The sequence below is a fragment of the Mirounga angustirostris genome, unplaced genomic scaffold (genome assembly GCF_029215605.1).
Source record: "Mirounga angustirostris isolate CCGP_5_RB_7025 unplaced genomic scaffold, mMirAng1.0.hap1 SCAF_1, whole genome shotgun sequence".
NCBI lineage: Eukaryota > Metazoa > Chordata > Mammalia > Carnivora > Phocidae > Mirounga > Mirounga angustirostris.
Genome location: NW_026991709.1, coordinates 215218099 through 215232011, shown reverse-complemented (window position 1 = coordinate 215232011; position 13913 = coordinate 215218099). Strand labels below are relative to the sequence as shown.

The 13913-nt window shown below is 67.0% G+C and overlaps 2 protein-coding genes across 7 annotated transcripts in view; one reads left to right on the top strand and one right to left on the bottom strand.

Moving 5' to 3' along the window:
* Positions 1-5285, top strand: part of STK11 (serine/threonine kinase 11) — a 20992-nt gene extending 15707 nt beyond the window's left edge. Inside the window, exons 7-11 of one of the 6 annotated variants that reach the window (XR_010405996.1) lie at positions 164-221; positions 492-688; positions 3234-3447; positions 4575-4705; positions 5077-5285. Coding sequence is in view for 4 of the 6 variants with exons in the window: in XM_045863486.3 (XP_045719442.1) it covers positions 164-221; positions 492-688; positions 3234-3447; positions 4205-4574 (839 nt within the window). In the remaining 2 variants the exon portion in view is untranslated. Of the gene's footprint in view, positions 1-163; positions 222-491; positions 689-1022; positions 1237-3228; positions 3448-4204; positions 4764-5076 lie in introns of those variants that run through there. The other 5 variants (XR_010405998.1, XM_064573577.1, XM_045863486.3 and 2 more) reach the window with 5 other exon arrangements.
* On the bottom strand, positions 5076-13913 carry CBARP (CACN subunit beta associated regulatory protein). The gene is given in 11 exon segments (XM_064573576.1): positions 5076-6488; positions 6490-7234; positions 8082-8265; positions 9456-9666; positions 10163-10300; positions 10502-10673; positions 10877-11021; positions 11377-11441; positions 11683-11822; positions 11913-12012; positions 13790-13913. Coding segments are annotated over 10 exon segments (2238 nt in total). The 5' UTR covers positions 12006-12012; positions 13790-13913; the 3' UTR covers positions 5076-6143.

Sequence of the window (13913 nt, the reverse complement as noted above, 5' to 3'; positions counted from 1 at the left end):
AGTGTGGGGGGTGGAATGCCTGGAGCACTCTGAGCTGAGGCTCCACTCCCCCATGCCAGTGCGGCCTCCTCCTGGGGGCGTCCTCTATGCACAGGCTGACTCGGGGCAGGGCTGGGCCACGTGCTGAGCGCTGACTCCCCACGGCCTGCTGGTCTTCCGTCAGGGATGCTGGAATATGAGCCAGCCAGGAGGTTCTCCATACAGCAGATCAGACAACACAGGTGAGTGTGCGTGTGGGGCCCAGCTGCGGGGGGTCGGGGTCCTCGTGGTGGGAGTAAATGGGGAGGTTCTGGGGGTGCAGGGGGTGCATGATGGGGTTGGGTGGGGGTGGGATGTGGGGGTCTGGGGTGCCAGGGGCCTTTCTGGCCCTCCCTCTCCTGCCTGCCCTCCGCCTCCCCGTACAGATTTTATTAGGGGTGGGCCCTGAGGTCGAGACCTGTGTAGGGAACTGGGCGAGCCTCCAGGCCGTCCTGACTGGCTGACTTCCACAGCTGGTTCCGGAAGAAGCACCCGCCAGCTGAGGAGCTGGTGCCCATCCCGCCGAGCACGGACTGCAAAGACCGCTGGCGTGGCATGACGGTGGTGCCCTACCTGGAGGACCTGCACGGCTGTGCTGATGACAACGGGGACGAGGACCTGTTCGATATTGAGGATGACATCATCTACACTCAGGACTTCACGGTGCCCGGTGAGCACAGCTTCACGGCCTGGCCTCCCTGTCCACCTGCCTACGTGGCAGAGCTCACGTCCCCGATGTCCCCAACCTGACCTCGACCCTGGAGGGCCTGCCGAGGGCACAGACAGCCATGAGGGTGTGGCCGGCCCTCCCCTCCCCCACGGAAGCAGGTTGGGATCCTGGAGGGCAAAGGCAACCGGGGGCGCCACCTGTGTTCTGGGGAGTGCACGTGACGTCCTGCCAGCGGTGAGAGATGGGGGAAGCCCCTCTGACGGCCCTGAGAGGGTCCAGTGGCCCTCCTGGTGCTTGGCTGCCCGCCCTGACACATGTCGCCTTGCTTCCTCAGGTGGCGAGGAGACGTCTGAGGCAGGGCTTAGAGAGGAGAGAGGCGCCCAGAAGAGTCAGTGCTCAGGCCTTTCTGGAGAGGAAGCTGAGGCCGGGGGCGCACGGGAGCTCGAGGCCGTAGTGTAGTGCTGCTCCCGCCCCCCACCCCCGTGCCACCCTGTGCCAGGGAGGCCAGGCCTCAGCACTCCCCACCGGCCCTCCCTGACCCTGCCCAGGTACCTGAGGGCGGCCAGGGCAGCTGCCCCACCCCCCACCCCCCACCCCCAGCGTTCGCCGTTCTGTTCTGGGGCCAGTTGCGCAGGTTCCCATCATAAAGATTTGCCCGGCTGTGTGTGTGGGGGTGGTGCTTGTCTCCCTTTTCCCTGGCTCGTTTGCCAAATGTTAGATTTCTGTTGTTGAAAAACTGGTGTTTGGGGGTGGCCTGTGTGGTGGGTGGGGCTCCCGGGGACATCCCACTGGGCAGTAACACTATGGGCCCAGCCCTGTTTTCCTGGCAGAGCTGGGGCGGGGTTCACACATCCCACTCACGCAGGGGGCATGCTTGGGGGTCTGTGATGCCCATTTTGGAGGTGTCACCTGCTGGACCCCAGGCAGCTGTGGCTTTGGCTCAGCCGTTTCTGTAGAGGGTCCCGGGAGGTGATGTGGCCTTGCAGAGGTCTGTCCCCTATGTAGAACAGGAAAGAGGTGTCTGGCCTCTCAGAGGTGCTGGGCTGTTGTGTCAGGTCCTTGGGAGTGACCCTCGCTGGCAGGCCATCTGCTATCCCAGCAAGGTGGAGTGAGGACTCTGCCAGATCCCCAGAACCTGGCCAGACCACTGACGACGTGTGTGAGAGGCCAGGAGCTGCCTTTCATGGTTGGGGAGGGCTCATGCGATAGGGGCTCTCCCGGCTGGGGTCAGATGCCTGGCCCGAGAGGGTCCGTCCACGGTAGAAGCAGCAGAACTCTACTCCGGCTGGTCAGCAGGGAGGTGTGCTGTGGCCAAGTCCCTGATCTTCACTGCAGCCCTGTGCTGGGCTCGCCCTCAGAGGCTCTCCGCTGCTTGGCCTTGGTCTCCTGGGACCGTCCCCACTGGGGGGGTCTGCCTCCCACCGAGAGCTGGGTGCTGGGCCCTGGGCCGGCGGTGGGCGGTTGTGGATGATGCTCCAGTCCTTTGAGGGTGAGGAGGCCAGACCCTGTACCCTGCCCCCCCGCCCCAGCCACAGTCGCTGTTCAGTAGCTGGGCTCCAGGTGGTCTGTGCAGAGCTGCAGTACTCGGTGCCCGCGAGGCCCCTCCTCCATCAGAGCAGGGCGCCTGACCCCTCTCAAGACCTCTCCCTGGCAGGACCCCATCAGCCGTGAGGAGCTCTGACCTAGGATGCTTCCTGTGTGCATGGGGGTGGCTCACGGCAAGTTCCAGAAGCTGCTGAGTCAGATACCGGGGACCGTTGGGCTGGAGGGGGCTCTGTGCTGGCGAAGAGGTGGACTAGAGGCAGCTGAGGGCAGCTTCCCACCTGGGTCCCAGGAGGGTGGGCCACGGGCAGGAGGCCGATTTTCCGTGCGCACTGAATGAGTTACGTGGGCCCTAGCAGATTGGCCGACCCCTGCATGCCCTCCTCCTCCCCCCTGTACCCCAGAGCACAGGAGTGCAGGCAGCCATGCAGCCCCAGGCCTGTGGCCCCCGGATGCCAGCAAGGGCTGGTGCTGCCTGGTAGTGAGTAGGGGCACAGCAGGCCCCTGGCTCTGATCTCTCCTCCATCCAGTGCCCAGTATGGGGAGCTGAGGCTGGCCTCCAGGGGAAAGATGAGTGTTGCACACCTTGCCTGAGCCCAGCCCCTCCCAAGCCCCACAGGGCCCAGTGAGGTCTGGCCTCCACACGGGTGAGCGGGCCCAGGATAGGGCCCTGTGCCCCAGGACCCTGGTCATTCACCGTGTGGTGGGGTGGAGGGTGAGCAGGGCAGCCCAACCACCTGCGTGAGAAGCCAGGCTCACACGTGAGCAGGCACATGAGCGTGGGCTGGGCCCCCACCTTGGCTAGCCGACTCTGAGGTCATTGCCCCTTCTAGCTGGATGAAGGGCCCCGCAGGCAGGACCTAGGTGGGACAGGCGGGGCAGGTGGTGGAGGACCCCGTGCCTGGGTGGAGAGGACCTAGGCCTGGGGAATGGGGTGGGGGGGGCAGGGGTGTTGGTCTTGGGCCCCCATCAGCCCACACTCGCCCTCTCCCTCCTAGGACAGGTCCCAGAGGAGGAGGCTGGTCAGAACGGGCAGAGCCGGGGCCCACCCAAAGTGGTGTGCATGAATGGCACAGAGTCGGCCCAGCTGAGCACCAAATCAAAGGTGGAGCGCCGGGCCAGCGCCGTCTCCAACCCCACTCGCAAGGCCTGCTCGGCCAGCAGCAAGATCCGCCGGCTGTCGGCCTGCAAGCAGCAGTGAGGGAGGCCACCCACAGGTAGGCTGCTGTGGGGGCCTGTGGGAGCGGGTGGGGGCCATACTGTGGGCCCTGGCAGCGCCCGGCCCAACTCACAGCTGCAGCCACTGCTGACCAGGGCCAGTTCTGTCAGTCTGCGCCCACTGCCCCCAGGACACTGGCCAGTCGGGTGGGGGCTGGGCAGCAGTTCCCATGTGCAGGAGGGGGGCCCTCACATTGGCGGCCTGTCCTGCCAGCCCCAGGTGATGCTGGACTCAGCCCAGAGACATATGAGGCACTGTGTGGGTGGGTGGAAGGTTGGGATGTCTTCAGCTTGGCCCAGGCTGTCATCCTGGTGGCTGCTCGGCCCCCCTCTGCTTCCTCTTCCCGCTCCTGCCTGCCCCAGTCCAAGGTGTGTGTGGTGGGGAATCAGGCCCCAGGGGTGTTGGAGATCCCCTCATCTGCTCAGGATGCAGGTGAGGTGCCCTCTCCCGGGGAGCTGCCCCCCGCCCCCACGGCCCTGTGGTGCTTATCTGCCAGCATCAGAACCAGCCAGGAGGGCTGGGAGCCTGGCTTCCTCTGTGGAGGCTGGTGCTTAACTCCACTGGGCAGAGTGAACTACAGGGTAACCCCGGGAAGCAGCACAACCTTCCCTGGCCTCTCTGGACGTCTGACAGCCCCATATGAGCAGGCCTCAGTTTTCCCACCCTGTCAGGAGACCAGAGAGAGTGGGGCCTGCCTCCTGGGATGCAGAGCCTATTTGCTGGCCGAGGAGTGACCTGTCTGTTCCTGTCTGCAGCCCGTTTCATGGAGCCCCAGCCAGGTGCCACGGCCCAGGTCCTGAGTCTTCCCGCCGACTGCTGGCCCATGGCTGCTGCCCAGGAAGGCCACCGCCACAGCCTCCTTGCCGACTGCTCCTCAGGAAGCCAGGGGTCTTGGAGGGCCGTGGCTGGGGGACAGCAGGGTCTGGGGCCTGGCCTTCCCCTCATGGCCAGTGGACACGACCTCTTGTTGACTTTGCAGCCCTGTGCCAAGCCCCTTCCCCTGGCCAGGGGAGGAGGGAGCACACCGGCTCACGGGCCCTGTGGGAAGCCCTTGCCACGCACTTTATGTTCAGACTACTGGTTCTCTCCCCAGCCCTGACTTCTTTTTACTCTGCTCCACGTTAGCGCCTCCCACACCTAGTGATGTGTTCAGACAAACCACAGCCACAGCAGGAGCCGGGATGAAGAACAGGCCTGTCAACCAAGATGCATGCCCAGAGCCCAAGGGAGCCAGGCGGCTGCCTTGTTTTTGTTTGGTTGGTTCCGTTTTCTTTCTTTTTTTTTTTTAAGAAAAAATAAAGCAGGTGGATTTGAGCTGTGGTTGTGAAGGGTGTTTGGGCATTGTTGGGTGGCACCGTGTCCTGCAGGTAGGGGATCTGAGTCCAAGCCCCCTTTGTGGACCTACAGCCCAGGGGGCAGGCTGGGGTCTGCAGGTCTGGTGGGCGGGTGGTGGGACCTGGGGCTTCCGTGGGGGTCAGCCTTTGGCCACGCTGGACAGCAGCCCTCTCGGTGGTGGCCGGTCTCCCCAAAGGTCAGCAGGGCCCTCTGCGCAGCCCCAGGGCCCACCAGTCCACAGTGCAGCAGCCGGGGAGCTACCTGATCGCAGGACCCTGACCCTCTTTCCAAGGTCTCTGTGCTCCTGGGTCCCCAGAGAAAACCCGGACTAAGCAAGAGTGTGCAGTAAATATTTATAATCAACCAGAAAACAAACACAAGAAACTCCATCACTGGATGGTACACAGACGGCACGAAGCTCCGAGGGGCGGGGCGGGGCGGGGCGACTCGGCCGCAGGCTAGGGCTGCCCCATCTTTTGGCAATAAATAAAGCTTGGGAAACTTGAAACCTTGGCCGTTTGGGTTTTGTGTGTCTCCAAACATTAATGAGTTCTGGCAGCTCTTTGGACGGTGCAAGTGCGGGGCGGGCAGGTGGCCCACTCACATGCTTGGGGCGGGCGCGGAGACTTGGGACACGGTGGGCGGGAGGGGGCGGCGCGGGCTGTGGTTTATTGCTCGGAGGGGGCGCAGACTGCCGCGAGCACATGCCGCGTTGAGGTAAACAGCTTCAGGGGTTTGGCGGCTGCGGCCTCCACCCAACCTGCCCGCCCAGAGTGAGCGCGCCCGTCGCCCGTCTTCCACGCCCCCGCAGTCTGGGTCCCCGCGGGCTCGGCGCATGCGCCCCGCTGCAGACTCCGGCGCGTGCAGCCCGAGCCCCCTCGAGGCTCCGCTGGCCCCGGTCGGTAGGGGCGCCCCGCGCAAGCGCCTCACTCTGTTCCTCCACCCGGACTCTCCAAGGTGCAGGTCCTGGGCGTGCGCCTCCCGGTGCTCTGTGCCCAAGACGCCCCCACCCAGAGGCTGCCGTCTGGGGCCAAAGGCGGATGAACGTAGTCCTCCGGGGCTCGAAGATGAGAACCTGCCCCGCTCCCTCCGGTCCAGCCCCGCACTTTGAGGAGCCACAGAGGGACGCGGCTCAGTGCCCGGTGGGGACTGCGCGCGGGCGCACCGGGGGCGGCTCGAGGGCGTCCCGAGGACGTGAGCATGCGCACCTGGGGGGCGGCTAGAGGCCGTGCGCGTGCTTGTGCGCAGCCCCGCGGCCCCGGCGTGTGCCCGCCGGAGCGTCGCGCCCCAGGCGCGTCCGGCGGCGGAGGTCCCGAGCCGCGCGGGAGAAGCTGACGAGGTGGGCGCGGGACGCAGGGCTTAGGCCGGGCTATGGTCAGGAGACGTCGGCGCGGCGGCGGCGGCGGCCAGCGCAGGAGCCGTGGCGATGGGCTGGGCGAGGCGCGGCGGGAAGAGTCTGTCGTCGATGCCAGCCGCCAGCTTGTCCAGCAGCGATCCCGGGGGCCCGACGCACAGGCCCGAGCCGGGGCAGCTGCCGCTGCCGCTGCCGCCGCCGGGCTCCTCCTCGATGACAGGGATAGCGGGCGCAGCCGGGTCATCGCCCGCGCGGCCCTCAGGCGGGCAGTCGACACTGTCGCCTCGGCGCAGAGGTGCGCGTGCGGGACGGGAGTCGGGGCCGAATGGGGGCGCAGGCGGGGCGGGGGGTGGCGGCGCGCGCGCCGGGGTCGCTGTGCTGCCGGCCGCGCTGCTGCCACTGCTTGCGGGCGTGGGGGTGCGGGTGCGCGCGCGCGCGGTGGCGGGTGGCGCAGGGCAGCGCGTCGTCGAAGTGCGGGTCATGGCGCAGGAACTCGTGGAAGAGCGCGTCTGTCTTCTCGTCGATGCTGTAGTCGCGGCGGGGGGCGCGGCGGGGCCAAGCGCGGGGGCTGCGGGGCCGGGCGGGCGCCTCAGTGGGCGCCAGCGCCCCCTCGAAGCTGCTGCCCACAGTGGCCGTGCGGCCGGCGCTGGTGAAGGAAGAGCGCTTCTCGGACGCGCTGGGGAGCCCGTCCTCGCCCGCGCCGCGGCCCTCGATGCTGGCGTAGCCGCTGTCCATCTGAAGCAGCTTCCGCGGACCTCCCGCCTCGCTATCCGCGGACCGAGGCGTGGGCGGCGGCGAGGGCGGTGGGAAGGTGGGCACGGTGGTCCCGGAGCCTGAGCCCGAGCTGTCTCCGCTGCGCACCGAGTCGCGGTCGTTGCCACTGCTGCTGTGGTCCGAGGCGGCCGCGGCGTGCAGCTCGAGAGAGGCTCGCAGGCTCCAGATATCCCGGTAGATGGTCTGGGCCTGCTCTGGCCCCGAGTCCCGCTCACCATCAGATTCCTGCTGCGGCTGCTCAGGCCCCGCACCGCCGCTGCGCTCTGGGGGGGACTCGGGGCTCGCTCCTCCCGTGGCGCCCACCTCCTCGGCTGCCTCTAGCCTGCAAGCCAGGCCGCAGCAGTCAAGAAGGCTGTGCGCGCCCCTGCATTTGCTCCCCAGCCCCCCGACTCTGGGTCCGGAAGGGTGGGCATGGGCGGGGGCCCCCTAGGTTTGGCCAGGCTCTGAGGAAAATGAATTTTTTAAAAAAATGCCACCAGTCCCTGTTGCAGGGTATGTTTTCTGGGTAAACCTGAGCCTTCCTGGCACCTGCTTTTCAACCAGGTCACTTTTCCCAGTGTCTGTGGCTGGCTCTTCACCTAGAGAGAGTGAACATTCTGCTGCGAAGCTACTTTTTTCCTAAGGTCTTAGTGTAGAAGGGATTGGCATGGGAGGGACTGGACCAGGTGCAGTCCCACTCAGCGTCTACACCTGGACTTCATCACCCCAACACCCCCATCCACTGGGGGGGTAGTGGGGTGCTGCGGGCAGAAGGGGTCAGTTTCTGAGAAGGGGCCATGCAGCCCTCAGGAATATGAGCAGGTGGGAAGGAGCACCAGGCCTCAGCGGAGCCCAGCAGGCCGTGGACTCCACCAGGAAGCGGTAACATCCAAGCAGGCACATACCCCTGGCAGCCCTAACTGGGCAGGCATCCTGTCTTGGGGACCCTGGGGCCATCGTCCAGGGCCCCACCTGCCCCTCTGCCCTTACCCCGTCTCCCCCTGTTTCCCTCTCGTGATGCATGCTGGAGAGGTGGCCCCAGTGAGACAGCCTCCGGGAGGGATGGTGGGCCTGGAGTGTGACCGCACGTCTGCAGGGTGGGGAGAGCCCTCCCCAGGACAGTGGGGGGGTACTGGGCTGGGCTGGGGCCCACAGGTCCACCCCTAGCACTTCTATCTACTGAAAAATACCTGCCGAGAGTGGGGGATGGGCTGGTGGGGCTGGCCAGAAGGGGGTGGGGGGGCGGGAAGGCCACAGCCTCGCCTGCGCTGGCGATGTATTGGATGAAGTCCACGTGGGGGGCGTCCCCCTCCTCCTGCTCTGTGCTCTCGCTGGCTGCTCGCTGCCGCTGGAAGTGGTGCCGCTTGGGGGAGCCTGTATGGAGGAAGGCGCGTCAGAGTTCCGCTCAGCCTTGGGCCCCACTCCCACCCCAGAGGCCAGCAAGGACCAGCCTGAGCCAGGTGAGTGTGCACCCCGCTCCGCAAGGGGGAAACCGAGGCCCCGAGAACAGAAGAGCTAGGGCAGGTGTGAGTGCGGTGTGGAGGCGGTGCCAGTGCCTGGAGCAGCTCTGGCCGGAAAGGTGTGGCCGGGGCCAAGATGTGCCCCGGACACCAGGCAGCAGGCACAGCTGGGCTGAAGTGTAGAAGCTGGAACGCGGGGGGGAATGAGGGACAGGCTGGTGGGGGCCAGGGAGAAGATTGGGTGGGAGAGCCCCAGGGGTGGGGAGGCCAGTCAGCAAACAGGTTCTGGGCACTTCTGCACCTCCGTTCGGCTCTAACCGCCCTCAGGATCATGGGCTCCATCTCTGCTCCTGAAGGCAGTGGAGTGGGCCCCCCCAGCCCTGCACGAACTGGAGCCAGGCCCCAGCAAGGGGGCTTGTGGCGTCAGGCCACGCACCTGCTTACGCTCTCTCTCTCCTCACCTGTCCCGGCACTGGCCCCACCACCTCCACAGGGCGGCAGGAACCCCCGCAGCCTGTCCTGTCCTGGCTGAGTTCCCCCAGTATATATGGAGTATACTGAGTATGCCCTGAGGTTCCCTGCTTGGGGCTGAGGGTAAGGAAGCCCTACATGCAGGGCTCTCCATGACAGGCAGTCTGCGGGATTGAAGGGCTGCTGTCGCTAGCTCAGGGGTGGGGATGCTCCGGCCCACAGGACAGATGAGCCTGCAACCTACTGTTGTAAATGCAGGTTTATTGGCCCGTCTCCACAACACTCATTCATACCCAGTCTACGGCTGTTTCCACGCTGCCAGACCAGAGAGACTAACCACAGACCCAAAAGCATTACTGTCTAGAGCCTTACCGAAGAAGTTCACCGATCGCGGCGACGGCCTGCCCACCCCCATGCTTTACTGGGGCACAGTCAGTGACCCAACCAGCTCCGAGCCCTTGGGCAAGATGCCCATTGGCAAATGGGTGCTGCCGGCCAGCAGGGGGCAGGAGCCCCGGGGCCCCTCAAGAGCACGGACCCCTTCCTGGATGCAGAACCTCCTCTAAGGCCGACTGGGGCAGCAGCTGGAGCTCCACTCCCTGGGCCCCGGTTTCTACGGAGGCCACAGCTCACCTCTAGTGTCCAGACTGGATGCCCGTTGGCTGGGGTCCAGCTTCCACTTCTTGACCTTGAAGTAGGGGCTGGCCCCATCCAGGCTGGCATGGCGCCGCAGGCGGGTAAAGAACTGCAGGACAGGTCCGGCCCCGGAGCCTGGGCCTGCCTCCCTGGGTCCTGTCATGGCCACTGGCCCAACAGGCTTAGTGCTCCCGGTACCTGCCTCCAACTGGAAGGAAAGAGGAATGCTCTCAGGCATGAGGACCCTCTCCTTGCTGCCCCACGTGCTGGCCCCAGCTTGGGCCCCAGCTCTGCACTCTCGTGGGCGGCCTCCACCCTGGCAGACTGCCAACACGCCCCACCCAGAACGCAGAGGAGCAGTGAACAGCGCTCGGTGGCTGGGTGGAAGCTATGCTAAGCTGCGGGGTTCAGCCAGGCTCTGGCCAGCTCTGTTCTCCCAGCCCCGGACAGAGGAGTTTCTGAAGGTGAGTGTCCAAGAGCACTCATGCCCTGGCTTGGGCTGTGTCCTGACCCTAGGCTCTCCGGCTGCTAGAATGCTCTGTGCATGTGTGGGATGGCTGCGTGGTCTAAGTGCTGCCTACCCCTCTTCCTCCCATGCAGGGGGATCAGGCAGGAGCAAGGGGAGTTAGGGTCGGGGGAGGCCACAGGCTGACCTCTGTCCTGGAGTGGGGCAGGGAGGGGAGGGGCCGCTCGGGGGCCCTCACCCAGGTGCCTTCCCCGGAGTCGCTGGATGCCAAGGGGCTGATCTCGAAGTCAGCAGGGCCCACGGCTGAGTTGTAGGGGTCACCTGGCAGGGCGGAGCTGGGGCCCACGGAGCGGCCGGTGAGGGCCTTCCCCGGGGGCTAGGGGAGGAAGCAGTAACAGGTCAAAGAGCACGAGTGGGTGAGGGGGACTACTGGACCCACAGCCCACTGTGCACCCCAGCCAGGCCCCCCTCCCTGTCCTAAGACGAGGGGCCCAGCCCAGAGAGTGGGAAAGGGGCCACCTACAGGGTGGGTGTCCTGTCCACTGAGCCCCGGGCTGGCTGCCACTCATATACTCACCTGGAATATGGCGAGGTTGGCCTTGGGGGTGGCAGCAGCGTGGGGAGGGGTGGTTGTGCTGACTTCACCCAGGTCGCACTCGTGGATTGTAATGATCTTGAGGGGTGGTAGGTGCAGGTGGGTGAGGCGGGCATTCTTCAGGTGGTGGAAGTCCCCCTCCGTCAGGGTGTACCTGCGCCCGGCATGGCTGCCTGTCACCATGCCAGCCAGCCCCCATGCTCAGCCTGAACCCCGAGCCCACACCTGCTGCTGTCCCTGGCTCCACCATGGGGAGAGCAAGGCCAGCACCCACTCCGCAGTGAGCCCAGTCACAGGGCACCAGGCTCTGTGCCCTCCCTTGGGGACAGGGTCCCCTCCTGCTGTGCCGCCCCTTACCGGCGGCCCTTGTCCTGTGACTTCCGGCTCTGCTCAAACAGGGCTGCCTCATTGAAGGACACCCGGCGGCCGGTGTAGCTGGTGGACAGGAAGCGCTCCGTCTCGGCATCCTGGCCCTCAGGGTCCTCCCCCCTGAAGTCGGGGTCTGCGAGGAGAGTGCAGAGGGTGGGCCCCGGGCGGGCCTCGCCTGGCGCTGGGCTGGCGCTGGGCGGGCGGCCGGCTGGGGTGGGTCGGGGAGGGGGCGAGGGGTGGGGCCCGACTGAGGGCTGGGACGGGGCAGGGGGCAGGGCGGGCACTCACACATCCGCTCACACACTCACTCGCTCAGCACGCGCCTGTGAGCACCTACGCGCGGGCTCTAAGGAAACAGAGATGAGTCGGAATCGAGCTGCGCCCAGTCTGGTGGGGGAGACAGACAGACACAGCCGGTCAGGCGGCCCGAGGGGGCGGGCGGGAGGGCGGGCAAACGGGCTGGGGGCGGGCCTGGCGGGGCGCCGCACCTTGGGCCGGGTGAGCACCGTTGTCCAGGTAGGTGGTGGTGGTCTTCTCTGCTTCCTCCGTCGCTCTGGGGAGGGACCGCAGGGCAGCAAGGTGGGACGGAGGGCCCACCTGCCGGGACCCGAGCTCATTGGGCCAGGCCCCAGGGGACACACCGTGCTCCCCAGGCACTTAGAAGCAGGCCCCCAACACCACACAGGCTGACACACACGCGTGCTACCAGCGCGCGCGCGCACGCGCGCTCACGATCACCCGGCTCCAGGCGCGCAGGGGCCCGGGGAGGCCGCTGGGGTGGGCGGGCTGCGCACCTGTTGAAGCGCCGGTGGGCCTCCCAGCAGCGCCTGCATAGGAGCAGCACGCCGGACAGCACCACTAGCGCGCCACCGACGAAGAGCGACATGACCACCACCAGCAGCACGTAGTTGTCCAGGATGGGGTCAGGCTCCGCCTGTGGGCCGGCAGGGGTCAGGACCGCTGGGCGTGGCCTCCGGAGGCCCGCCCGGCCCGGCCCCCCACTCCATCCGTCCCCCTCACTCACGGTGGGGCTGCCGGTGGCGTTGTCCCACCTCGAGGTCAGGGCAACCGTGGTGGCGGCGCCGGCGGCAGTGGCCGTGGTGGGCGTGGGCTGCATCGTGAAGCTAGGAGGAGGGGCCGGGGGGGCAGGGCCTGCTCAGACCAGCTCCTCTGTCCCCTCCCCCTCCCAGCTCCCCGGGAGAGGGAGCAGGAGTCCACATGGGGCAGTGACTCACGGAGAGGTGGAGGAGAGCCCCGAGGCAGCCCCCACCCCGCTTAGATCCGCGCCGGGACCTCCGTGTCCCCGTGTGTAAAACGGGGGAGGTGTGTGCTATCCACCACCTCCCCAGCCGGTGGGGCCGGCCCGGCAAGGTCGCAACTGGCCGGGAACCCTGCCCAGAAAAGGGGAAGCACTCCTGGGGGAAGAGGGACGCCAAAGATGTCAGTTCACTACCGTGAGCCCTCAGGGGCCCTGCCAGCCGCATCAGGGGGTAGGAGGGGGCTGTCGCAGCCCCGGGAGACTGGTTCTACGGGGGAGTGGTACTAGGATCGTGGAGGGGGGCGGAGGGACTGAGCTCAGTGACTACGTAAAGTCACGACTCCGGGAGGTAGCTGCCCCCCTCCACCCAGTGCTAGTGGGAGCGAAAAGGCCAAAGAAGGCGCATCTGTTCCCAGCCCTGAAGAATCTGGTTCCCATGGCGACTGAGCGAGCAGGCCGAGCGGGGGGGGGGGGGGGGTTGCCAGGGCGCACTGGGGAGAGGAGGGGGCGCGGGGGAGGGAGGCCTCCTGTAGGGCGGCTTGAGCCGGTCCTGGGCGGCAAGATGGCTGCTGCAGCCGCCTCCCCGCCAGTGCCCAGCGCGGGGCCCTGCGCCTCCGCGAGCAGCTTCTCTGGCTGAGCAGGCCAACCTCCACGTTTGCTTCACGCTAGGGGTAAACTGAGGCCGGGGGAGGGGAGCTCAGCCCTCGGGAAAGGGACTGCCTGGACATTGCACCTGACTGCCCCCCCTCAACGCCCCCTCCTCCCGGTGGGAAGGACCGGGGACTGCACGCTGGAATCTCAGGGAGCAGAGTCTGGGCCGGGATGACCCGCAGCCCTGAGTAGGCAGGGCGCGCGTTCGGTCCTTCCCCAGAGGAAAGGGTGAGCCAGTGCACAGGCTCCAGCGTCCCCAACCCTTTCGGGTGTCAACCCCACTCGACAGCAGGGGAAACAGGCCCAGAGAGTGGGGGTGGGAGAGACCTGGCGAAAGCCAGGTGTTCTCTCAGCTCCGATCCGAGAATGACCGTGGCTGCCCGGGATCCTCAAGGGGGATGGGCGCGCATATGTAGGTCGGGAAATGAGTTCCGGCTGGAGGGGGAGGGGGCAGAAGCGCAGGGACCGCGACAGGAGATCAGAAAAAATGGCAGGCAGCCGAGGGGGAAGAGAGGTGGACTCCTGGGTAGGCGGGGACCAGACCCGAGGGCGGACGTTCCCCACGGGCCCGCCCCTGAGGTCCAGCCGGTCCTCCCCGAGCTCGCTCGCCACCGCGCCCATACCCGCGCCCCCAACCGGCCCCGGGACGGGATGGAGAGCCCTCAAGGAGAGGCAGAGAGCCGGACTCCGGACACATCTCCGCTTCGGGCTAACCCAGGAGACGGAGACGCCATCGCCCTCGCTGCATCTCACAGGGGAAACTGAGGCCGGGGAAGGGTGTGGCGGGGGGTCCTTCTCCAGGCCACTAAGGGGGGATGCAGAGCCCCGCAGAGTGGCCCCCACGCCCTCCCCGGCTCCCCCCACTCCCTCCCTCCGGCCTCGCCGCCTCGCGGAAAGGGCCGGTGGTCCCGAGCCGGCGGCGATCCCATGGGCCGCGCGGCCCCGGCCTGCCCCCGCCCGCCTTGGCGTGTCCCCGGGCCCGCCGCGCCTACCTCAGCGCCGGGGCGCGCGGCCCATGGGGGGCGGGCGGGCGGGCGGCTGCGCGGCGTTCCCGGCGGGCTCCGGTGCCCGGTGGCCGCGGAGCAGGCGGAGAATTTATGAATGGAGAGCGCGGCG